This window comes from Kogia breviceps, chromosome 2 (genome assembly GCF_026419965.1).
Source record: "Kogia breviceps isolate mKogBre1 chromosome 2, mKogBre1 haplotype 1, whole genome shotgun sequence".
Lineage (NCBI taxonomy): Eukaryota > Metazoa > Chordata > Mammalia > Artiodactyla > Physeteridae > Kogia > Kogia breviceps.
Window position 1 is genome coordinate 36,277,572 of NC_081311.1, and position 11,896 is coordinate 36,289,467.

An 11,896-nucleotide genomic window follows, 5' to 3' on the forward strand; every position below is an offset into this window, starting at 1 on the left:
GGCTGAGGATGTTGCTAAACATCCGGGCTTACACAGGCAGCCCCCAGAGCAAAGAATCACCCAGCCCCAAATGTCCATAATGCTAAGGTTGAGAAACCCTAGTGTGGGCAGAACGAAGCCATTAACTGAATCTCTGCAAGTAGGAAAATGGAATCACCAAAGCCATGAAGACTGATTTAGTGGCATCATGTGGAATGAATTAGAAGCTAGAGGCTGAAAGTAAGGCATCTCTTCATTGGCTTGTTTTCTCCAGAAACATTTGAGGGCTTGTTGTGTACAAGGCATGGCGCCAGGAATGTCTGGGATATAAGGATGAATAAGTGACAATCCTTGCCTCTGGAAGCTCACAGTCCAGTGGGCTGGGTGGCTGTAGATGTGGTGGTGGCTGGTAAAAGACTAGTAACCAGAACTCCCACCATGGTCCATGCTCTGCACAGCTGTATTCAGGTAAACACCAGTTGGATAACCCCAAGCAATCCTAACTCTACTGGAGTCTCTGGAAGAATAATGTGGCATCCAGTCCATAGCTCACAGCAAACCTTAGAACCCTTTGTTCCCCCTCCCTATCTCTCTAGCGCTCACATTTCTTGGCCAACCTAGAGACTCCAGGCTGCTCCCTCCAATCTCTCTAGCTCTTTTCTTCCCCTCTGGCTGCTTGGGTTCTAGTCTCTTTTACTTTTGTCCCTAATTCCACCTTCTTGGCTCCATTTTTTCTCCTATATAATAGTTTTCCTCCTTTCCTGTAAAAACAATCTACTGGATTGTGTATTGCTACTTCCAGATATTTCCCCATTTTCTTGATCAACATAATGAGAGGCTCAGAAGTCTGGCAGGCACTCAGGAGTCTTCCTTGGGTAGGGAGTGAATAGAGGGAAAAGGCTATAAATACTTCACTGGTAACTGTAATTCACTAGTCTAAATTACAGTCTTTGTCACCTTTTTACAAGTATTCAAATACTGGTAATATAAAACCAAATGTGATAATGTGATAGAAAAAGGGATTTTTTTTGTAATTTGATGGCTTTATTTATGGATTTGCTTTGAATCACCATAAATGGCTTTTAAGTGTCACATTTAGATGACTTTTGTTCTTTGACACCATTACTGTGAACAATATTGAACAGCAGTTTCTAAAATACTTCCATATAAAAGAATTTAATGAAATTGTTTTCAAGTAGCTCTGCCTTCCCTTCTCCCTTCTTTTCTTTCTTTCTTTTTTTTTGTGGTACGCGGGCCTCTCACTGTTGTGGCCTCTCCCGTTGCGGAGCACAGGCTCCGGACGCGCAGGCTCAGCGGCCATGGCTCATGGGCCCAGCCGCTCCACGGCATGTGGGATCTTCCCGGACCAGGGCACGAACCCGTGTGCCCTGCATCGGCAGGCGGACTCTCAACCACTGCACCACCAGGGAAGCCCCCTCCCTTCTTTTCATCAATGAGCCTCTTATAATCCCTGTCATCTGCAGTTCTAGTGGAATAATCTTGAGTTCCTGCCATGAATTCTGTCAATATGCTGCTCCCTGGTTTGTACTGAAGCTTTGGAGTTCAGGGTGATTCTACTTTTTCCTTACAGAAACCAGTGATTAAAAAAAAAAAAAAAAAAAAAAAAAAAAAAGATGAAATGGGTCCCAGTGGAAATTAGGAAGAAGCATCAAGTACCTGGACATCTGTAGTGGGATGTTGTCTTAAAGACAGAAACAAACAAAAATTTGGCTGTTTCATGGATTTTCTTTCCCCAGAGTAGTATATTCCTCATCATTAACTAGCTGGAGTTCAACTCTTTATTTTTATTAAATCATCAATTAGTACTAATAATAGCTTGTTCGCTTCATGCTTTGTAGTTGCCTACATTTTAACTTTGCAGTGTCTCTTTAAAGTAGGAAATGCAAGCAATTGACCTCTCTTGCTTTTTCTAATATTTTTGTTTGTCTTCTTAGTAGACAGTAAATACACATAGCACAAAATAAAATGAAGCAATACAAACATAACTATGAGAAAAATAAGCCTCGGGGGGATGTCTTAGAAAGAAAATATCCATGGTGGAAATCATGAAGGAGGTGATATTTGGGGTGGGTCTTAAATAAAGAGTAGGGTTAAGGGATGGCAAGGGTGGAGGTGGGTTTGGGGCTACTCAAAGCAGAGGGGACAGCATGAACAGAGGGACACAGAAATGGATGGAGGTAAGGTACATAAAGAACCTGGGGTATGTCTTCAGCAGGACCTGGAAACTGGGTAAATTGGGGTCAGCTTGGAGGGCAGGTAGGCAAAGTGGGTGTGGGGAAAGCTGAAGGTTTTTGAGCTGGAGTGAGACAAGGTATGCAGTGTAAATAGGGGTTCACAGTAGGAGAAAGGAAATGGAGTGGAGACCAATGTAAAAGTGAGGTCTCCTGTCAGGAGGGCCTGCATGAGGAGGGTGGCATTGAGACTAGGAAAGAGGCCAAGGATGTCTGGACATTTGGAAGTTGACTAGCAGGTGGGTGGTGAGGAAAGGGAGACTTCAGAGATGGTGCTGGAGCCTGGAGAGATTTAGTAAAGTTCATGAGCCATTGTGAGCTACAGAGGAAGTGCAGTCTCCTCTATGGGAGAAGAGGCAGAGGCCCCAGGCTAAGAATAAGTGTGGAGCCCCATTGAGGACACAGGCTTTTTCCAGTGCCTGCTGCTACATACCCAGCAGCCTGGAGCCACAGGTCTGAGCTGAAACGCGGTGCTTCTCCTCAGGCACCATCATGTGGGGTGAGGCACAAAGCGAGAGATGGTGTCTTATGGAGAAACTGATCCTGTCACCAGGGAAACCCATCCGACAAGTCTTGACAGCCAAGTGAGAGGGGCACTTTCAATGGGATGGGAAGGCAGAGGCCCTGGACCCTCTTAGACCTGGCTCTCATGCACATGGATATAGTTCGGTAAGTTGAGTCCTGTGATGGTACAGAGGTAGGAGAGTGTGTATCTAGAGGGACTGTGGCTCTACACTAAGGAGAAAGAGACTTCCTCAGCTGTTGGCCAAAACTTCTCCATGACTCATGGCACTTCTGTGAATCTAGGAGGAAGGAAGTCAGGGAGGTGGGGTTTCCCGGTCTCTGCACACAGGGTTTATACTACAGTGCACCCTCCTAGGTTTGACGGGGAGAACACTCGCATTGTAGTCCACATTATTATTTCCAAATATGGCAAGTGCAGTGGTATTTTGCAAGGATTATTGAGAGTAGAGCCATTTGGGGCTAAAGCTATATTATAAAAGTGAATTTCTAAAGGGTTATCTGGAGCTGATTTACAAATATATTAAGGCCCTGGCAACTTGTAGAAGCTATGAAATGTATGAAAAGAGCCATAGCACTTTTTCTTTCCCCTTAGATGCTCATAATCCCTTAGAAACCACAAATAATTCAAATTACTGAATGCAGTAAAAATTAAATCCACCCACCACAAAATGAAAAGTCACATTTACAGTTCTGCTAAATCATTTTCTTGCCTCCTTTTTTTTTTTTTCTCTTTCTCTCTCTCTCTTTCTCTTTATAGACAAAACTCTGACTACTGTAGAAAAAAAAGTCATGATTCATGATCAAAAGCAGAATAATGGAGATGAAATAAACAAGGCAAGACAGAGGTGGAAACAGAACGAAATCATTTGCTGAGACTTCGGAATGGAATGAGGCTTCTGTCCTTTCTTGGGATGGCTAAAATGTGACCAGCAAAGCATACCTGCTGTTCAAAGTATATTATGAGGGGGATGGTGACCTCTGCTTTTTTTCCTCTGGATCACTGCTATTGTGTGCAGATGAAAACAGCCCAATCAGCTCAGCAGTAAGCACGCGCACAGAACTGAGTCCCAGAAAGGAAACAGTTTCTGGTGCTTTGCTTCTGTCCAAGTCCGTGCAAGTGAAGAAAGTTCCCATGCACGCTTCCCCATGCTTCTGAGTCTAGGCCTTGTGGTGAATATTCAGGAATCATTTATGAGACAGATATATTTTGTTGCGGGACAGAAGGGTGTTTTCCCCAGCAAACTGTGGTAAGCATAGTGATGAATATGTTGCATGTCCACGTTAGAAAACAGGACCCCGTCATCGGCTACTACAAATGATCTCCCCGAGCAGTGTCTGTTCAGCTTCTGTCAAACAGTTTGGCTTTTTTGCAGGGTCCCTGTGACATCCCCACCAGTGTACTTTCTTTGTTAACTCGCTTCTCTCGTTATGGTGTAACTCAGGAACATCTCAGGATGGAGAGAATAGTAAAACCTGAATAAAGCTTTTTCTCGCACTTGCTCTTCTTCTGGGGGATCCTGAGAGGTGAGGGCAATTCCTCCTGTGAGGAGTTTTCCCTGGATGAAGAGCGGGGGCTACCTCACCACACCATATAGTAACATGATTTTTGGCACAGAACTTGTGACTGTTGTTTACACCTGGGCGCAGTGGGCCCACAGGCTGGTCCTTAACTGTGAGGTTTGGGGGAGGAAGTATGGGAATAATGGGGTTTCCATGGAAGACTGTGACGCTTCTGGAGATGGAATATCCACATGTTAATTCTCATTGAGCAGCGTTTTATTAAACTGTGTGCATCGGAGGTCACCTGGGCTGGTGTTAGGAACCCTCCAGAATACCATTCTGTTCCTTCTGGAGGATTGGTTTTTGTGTTCTCTGTGTCTTAAATCAAATGTGCACCTGGCCAATTCTATTCTTCTCCTCTCTTTCTCCCCAAAGTGGTAGACATTCAGGGCAGGTCAGGAAACAGAAAAGATCCCTTTGTAGATAGTATATATTTTTTTAAATGGTTCTGTGTAATATGTATTAGCTAGGGAGACAGAAAGACAGTAGATCAGAGAAGAGTACTTCTAAGGGGACAAAATGAATACCAACCTTCATTTGACAAAAGAGAACTGAAAGAGAATATTATTTTCCTATAATATATATAGCTGTTCTCTCACAGGATAATGTGGAATTCCAACGTGGATGGTGGATTTCTTCCAACTTTCACTGACATCGCTTCTTACAACACACGGGGAAGGGTCTGCCTTTCTGAAAGGGGAGGTGGGCACTGTCCTTTCCAACAAAGCTTGTACAAATTCCTGAACCGCAGATTTGCTAGAGTAACTGTAAATACTTATATTCATAATTTAAATGATTATTTCTTGTCAGATAAATGTTGTTAAATTTGAAAATGTTTTTTTGGTTTTTTTAAAATGTTTTATTACATTACATCAAATAAAGTTTATTTGTAGCTGTAATAAAGCAACTTAAATGACTTCTAATTGAAGGTCTGATGTTATAAATGTCACTCTACATGGAATAACAGAAGGGAAAACTTTATAAATCTGCTACAGTCCTAACAGGAAGTTAAGACAGTTCTGTAATTAATTGCCTCCATTTTGTAACTTTTTAAAAAAAATAGTGACTCCTTGAATGAGCATTTATTGGGTTCCTGCTGCATTCAGCATTCTGGACATTGAGGGAACCAGAATGGGTAAAGTCCTTCCTCTTGAGGAATTTGCCATCAGAAGGCAGACATTTCTCAGCTTGTCACCATATAGTATAGTAAGTGCTATAGTGGTTTGTAGGGAACGACATGTTTCTTTCCTGTAGTTTAAGACAGGACATTATGGTTAATTGGGTTGATGCAGGTTTTCATATGTGTTTAATTTTTTTTATTAGGACCTTAGATTTTCATATTGGCTCTTTATCCTGCCTGACTTGAACACCTGATCCTTGAACTCTCTGCTTCATTCTGGCTACAGAGACTGGACATTGGACACTGTGCTTTCCATGTATGGCAGCCAAAGAAAGGAAAAGGTAGAAATTGAGAGAGAATGAGAAAAAATGTCAAACAATTTATACTATTTCACCTATGATATAATTTGTGCCAAAGGTACAGCTTTTGTTTTAACTAAGAATTGGGAGGATCACCAAGATAAACATTTTACATATATTTTTGGACTGTTCAGCAAGAATGACTATTCTAAGCTCTCTTCTCACTCTAGGATATCAGCTATCATCTCTTGGTAAGACTGAATGTTGGGAAAGGATTACTGAGCAGTAATGTAACTGTAAGAGATAACATAGTGACTGTTGCCTTAGTTTGATTCTATAAATATTAAACAGGAGGCACTCATAGAGCCTAGGTTTTCTGGAAATTGTTTCATAAATTCTTAAAGTGTTTACCATGGTGTCACGTACTTGAGATGCCTGTATATGGTTTTATTTTTTTCTGTTTTGGTTTTTTTTTTGAATTTTATTTTATTTATTTTTTTATACAGCAGGTTCTTATTAGTTATCCATTTAATATATATTAGTGTATATATGTCAATCCAATATCCCAGTTCATCACACCACCACCCCTACCGCCCACTGCTTTCCCCCCTTGGTGTCCATACGTTTGTTCTCTACATCTGTGTCTCAATTGGTGCCCTGCAAACTGGTTCATCTGTACCATTTTTCTAGGTTCCACATATATGCGTTAATATGGGATATTTGTTAATCTCTTTCTGACTTACTTCACACTCTGTATGACAGTCGCTAGATTCATCCACGCCTCTACAAATGACCCAAGTTCATTCCTTTTTATGTTTGAGTAATATTCCACTGTATATATGTACCACATCTTCTTTATCCATTCGTCTGTCGATGGGCATTTAGGTTGCTTCCATGACCTGGCTATTGTAAATAGTGCTGCAGTGAACATTGGGATGCATGTATCTTTTTGAATTTTGGTTTTCTCAGGGTATATGCCCAGTAGTGGGATTGCTGGGTCATATGGTAACTCTATTTTTAGTTTGTTAAGGAACCTCCATATTGTTCTGCATAGTGGCTGTATCAATTTACATTCCCACCAAGAGTGCAAGAGGGTTCCCTTTTCTCCACACCCTCTCCAGCATTTGTTGTTTGTAGATTTTCTGACCATGCCCATTCTAACTGGTGTGAGGTGATATGTCATTGTAGTTTTGATTTGCATTTATCTAATAATTAGTGATGTTGAGCAGCTTTTCATGTACTTCTTGGCCATCTGTATGTCTCCTTTGGAGAAATGTCTATTTAGGTCTTCCACCCATTTTTGGATTAGGTTATTTGTTTTTTTAAATATTGAGCTGCATGAGCTGTTTATATATTTTGGAGGTTAATCCTTTGTCCATTGATTCGTTTGCAAATATTTTCTCCCATTCTGAGGGTTGTCTTTTTGTCTTGTTTGTAGTTTCCTTTGCTTTGCAAAAGCTTTTAAGTTTCATTAGGTCCCATTCGTTTATTTTTGTTTTTCTTTCCATTATTCTAGGAGGTGGGTCAAAAAGATCTTGCTGTGATTTATGTCAAAGAGTGTTCTTCCTATGTTTTCCTCTAAGAATTTTATAGTGTCCGATCTTACATTTAGGTCTCTAATCCATTTTCAGTTAATTTTTGTGTGTGGTGTTAGGGAGTGTTCTAATTTCATTCGTTTACATGTAGCTGTCCAGTTTCCCCAGCACCACTTATTGAAGAGACTGTCTTTTCTCCATTGTATATCCTTGCCTCCTTTTTCATAGATTGGTGGACCATAGGTGCGTGGGTTTATCTCGGGGCTTTCTACCCTGTTCCATTGATCTATATTTCTGTTTTTGTACCACTACCATATTGTTTTGATGACTGTAGCTTTGTAGTATAGTCTGAAGTCTGGGAGCCTGATTCCTCCAGCTCCATTTTTCTTTCTCAAGATTGCTTTGGCTATTCGGGGTCTTTTGTGTTTCCATACAAATTGTGAAATTTTTTCTTCTAGTTCTGTGAAAAATGCCAGTGGTAGTTTGATAGGGATTGCATTGAATCTGTAGATTGCTTTGGGTAGTATAGTCATTTTCACAATATTGATTCTTCCAGTCCAAGAACATGGTATATCTCTCCATCTGTTTGTATCGTCTCTAATTTCTTTCATCAGTGTCTTATAGTTTTCTGTATACAGGTCTTTTGTCTCCCTAGGTAGGTTTATTCCTAGGTATTTTATTATTTTTGTTGCAGTGGTAAATGGGAGTGTTTCCTCTTTCAGATTTTTCATCATTAGTGTATAGGAATGCAAGGGATTTCTGTGCATTAATTTTGCATCCTGAAACTTTACCAAATTCATTGATTAGCTCTAGTAGTTTTCTGGTGGCATCTTTAGGATTCTCTATGTAGAGTATCATGTCATCTGCAAACAGTGACAACTTTACTTCTTCTTTTCCAATTTGTATTCCTTTTATTTCGTTTTCTTCTCTGATTGCTGGGGCTAGGACTTCCAAAACTATGTTGAATAATAGTGGTGAGAGTGGATATCCTTGTCTTGTTCCTGATCTTTGAAGAAATGCTTTCCGTTTTTCACCATTGAGAATGATGTTTGCTATTGGTTTGTCATATATGCCTCTGTTATGTTGAGGTAGGTTCCCTCTTTGCCCACTTTCTGGATAGTTTTTATAATAAACAGGTGTTGAATTTTGTCAAAAGCTTTTTCTGCATCTGTTAAGATGATCATATGGTTTTTCTTCTTCAATTTGTTAATATGGTGTATCACATTGATTTATGTATATTGAAGAATCCTTGCATCCCTAGGATAAATCCCACTTGATCATGGTATATGATGCTTTTAATGTGTTGTTGGATTCTGTTTGCTAGTATTTTGTTGAGTATTTTTGCATCTATATTCATCAGTGATATTGGTCTGTAATTTTCTTTTCTTGTAGTATCTTTGTCTGATTTTGGTATCAGGGTGATGGTGGCCTCATAGAATGAGTTTGGGAGTGTTCCTTCCTCTGCAGTTTTTTGAAAAGTTTGAGAAGAATTGGTGTTAGCTCTTCTCTAAATGATTTATAGAATTCACCTGTGAAACCAGCTGGTCCTCGACTTTTGTTTGTTGGAAGATTTTTAATCACAGTTTCGATTTCAGTGCTTGTGATTGGTCCGTTTATATTTTCTATTTCTTCCTGGTTCAGTCTCAGAAGGTTGTGTTTGTAAGAATTTGTCCATTTCTTCCAAGTTGTCCATTTTATTGGCATAGAGTTGCTTGTAGTAGTGTCTTAGGATACTTTGTATTTCTGTGGTTTCTGCTGTAACTTCTTTTTCATTTCTAATTTTATTGATTTGAGTCCTCTCTCTCTTGATGAGTCTGGTAAATGGTTTATCAATTTTGTTTGTCTTCTCAAAGAACCAGCTTTTATTTTTATTGATCTTTGCTATTGTTTTCTTTGTTTCTATTTCATTTATTTCTGCTCTGATATTTATGATTTCTTTCCTTCAGCTAACTTTGAGTTTTGTTTGTTCTTCTTTTCTCTAATTCCTTTTGTTGTAAGGTTAGATTGTTTATTTGAGATTTTTCTTGTTTCTTGAGGTAGGCTTGTATTGCTATAAACTTCCCTCTTAGATCTGCTTTTGCTGCATCCCATAGGTTTTGGATCGTCATGTTTTCATTGTCATTTGTCTCTAGGTATCTTTTGATTTCCCTTTGATTTCTTCAGTGATCTCTTGGTTTGTTTGTTTTTGTTTTGTTTTGTTTTGTTTGCAGTACACGGGCCTCTCACTGTTGTGGCCTCTCCCATTGTGGAGCACAGGCTCCAGACACACAGGCTCAGTGGCCGTGGCTCACGGGCCCAGCTGCTCCGCGGGATGTGGGATCTTCCCAGACCGGGGCACACACCCATGTCCCCTGCATTGGCAGTCAGACTCTCAACCACTGCGCCATCAGGGAAGCCCAATCTCTTGGTTATTTAGTAACGTATTGCTTAGCCTCCGTGTATTTGTGTTTTTTACAGTTTTTTCCCTGTAATTGATTTCTAATCTCATAGCATTGTGGTCAGAAAAGATGCTTGAAATGATTTCGATTTTCTTAAATTTCCTGAGGCTTGATTTGTGACCCAAGATGTGATCTATCCTGGAGAATGCTCCGTGCGCACTTGAGAAGAAAGTGTAATCTGCTGGTTTTGGATGGAATGTCCTATAAATATCCATTAAATCTAGCTGGTCTATTGTGTCATTTAAAGCTTGTGTTTCCTTATTCATTTTCTTTTTGGATAATCTGTCCATTGGTGTAGGTGAGGTGTTAAGGTCCCCCACTATTATTGTGTTACTGTTGACTTCCTCTTTTATAGCTGTTAGCAGTTGCCTTATATATTGAGGTGCTCCTATATTGGGTGCATATATATTTATAATTGTTACATCTTCTTCTTGGATCGATCCCTTGATCACTGTGTAGTGTCCTTCCTTGTCTCTTGTAACATTCTTTATTTTAAAGTCTATTTTATCTGAGTATGGCTACTCCAGCTTTCTTTTGATTTCCATTTGCATGGAATATCTTTTTCTGTCCCCTCACTTTCAGTCTGTATGTGTCCCTAGGTCTGAAGTGGGTCTCTTGTAGACAGCACAAATATGGGTCTTGTTTTTGTATCCATTCAGTGAGCCTGTGTCTTGGTTGGAGTGTTTAATCCATTCACGTTTAAGGTAATTATCAATATGTATGTTCCTCTTACCATTTTCTTAATTGTTTTGGGTTTGTTATTGTATGTCCTTTTCTTCTCTTGTGTTTCCCACTTAGAGAAGTTCCTTTAGTATTTGTTTTAGAGCTTGTTTGGTGGTGCTGAATTGTCTTAGCTTTTGCTTGTCTGTAAAGATTTTGATTTCTCCATCGAATCTTAATGAGATCCTTTCCAGTTAGAGTAATCTTGGTTGTAGGTTCTTCTCTTTCATCACTTTAAATATGTCTTGCCACTCCCTTCTGGCTTGTAGAGTTTTTGCTGAGAAATAAGCTGTTAACCTTATGGGAGTTTGCTTGTATGTTATTTGTCGTTTTTCCCTTGCTGCTTTCAATCATTTTTCTTGGTCTTTAATTTTTGCCAATTTGAATACTACGTGTCTCGGTGTGTTTCTCCTTGTGTTTCTCCTTCCTGGGACTCTCTGCGCTTCCTGGACTTGCGTGGCTATTTCCTTTCCCATGTTAGGGAAGTTTTCGACTATAATCTCTTCAAATATTTTCTTGGGTCCTTTATCCGTTCTTCTGCCTCAGTTATTCTGTTATTGATTCCCTCTAGTGTATTGTTCATTTTAGTTATTGTATCGTTCATCTCCGTTTGTTTGTTCTTTCATTCTTCTAGGTCCTTGTTAAACATTTCTTGCATCTTCCTGATCTTTGCCTCAGTTCTTTTTCTGAGGTCCTGGATCATCTTCACTATCATTATTCTGAATTCTTTTTCTGGAAGGTTGCCTATCTCCACTTCATTTAGTTGTTTTTCTGGGGTTTTATTTGTTCCTCCATCTGGTACATAGCCCTCTGTCTTTTCATCTTGTCTATGTTTCTGTGAATGTGGCTGTTGTTCCACAGGCTGCAGGATTGTAGTTCTTCTTGCTTCTGCTGTCTGCCCTCTGGTGGATTAGGCTATCTAAGAGCCTTGTTCAGGTTTCTGGTGGCAGGGACTGGTGGTAGGTAGAGCTGGCTGTTGCTCTGGTAGCCAGAGCTCAGTAAAACTTTAATCCTCTTGCCTGATGATGGGTTGGGCTGGGTTCTCTCTCTTTTGGTTCTTTGGCCTGAGGTGATCCAACACTGGAGCCTACCTGGGCTCTTTGTTGGGGCTAATGGCAGACTCTGGGAGGGCTCACACCAAGGAGTACTTCCCAGAACTTCTCCTGCCAGTGTCCTTGTCCTCACAATGAGACATAGCCATCCCCTGCCTCTGCAGGAGACCCTCCAACACTAGCAGGAAGGTCTGGTTCAGTCTCCTATGGGGTCACTGCTCCTTCCCCTGGGTCCCGATGCACACACTACTCCACTCCAGGAGTGAAGTCTGTTTCCCCCAGTCCTGTCAAAGTCCTGCAATCAAGTCCCACTAGCCTTCAGTGTCTGATTCTCTAGGAATTCCTCTTCCCGTTGCTGGACCCCCAGGTTGGGAAGCCTGACGTGGGGCCCAGAACCTTCACTCCAGTGGGTGGAC

General features: G+C 40.6%; 1 protein-coding gene across 5 annotated transcripts in view; it reads left to right on the plus strand.

Annotated features, from left to right (window-relative positions):
- The window catches only part of HTR7 (5-hydroxytryptamine receptor 7), a 94,686-nt gene extending 88,571 nt beyond the window's left edge, over positions 1–6,115 (plus strand). For 2 of the 5 annotated variants that reach the window (XR_010838889.1, XR_010838888.1), the window contains exons 3-4: positions 2,716–2,900; positions 3,514–5,239. Coding sequence is in view for 2 of the 5 variants with exons in the window: in XM_067025062.1 (XP_066881163.1) it covers positions 5,640–5,682 (43 nt within the window). In the remaining 3 variants the exon portion in view is untranslated. Of the gene's footprint in view, positions 1–2,715; positions 2,901–3,513; positions 5,240–5,639 lie in introns of those variants that run through there. The other 3 variants (XM_059055472.2, XM_067025061.1, XM_067025062.1) reach the window with 2 other exon arrangements.
- The last annotated feature ends 5,781 nt before the right edge of the window (positions 6,116–11,896 follow it).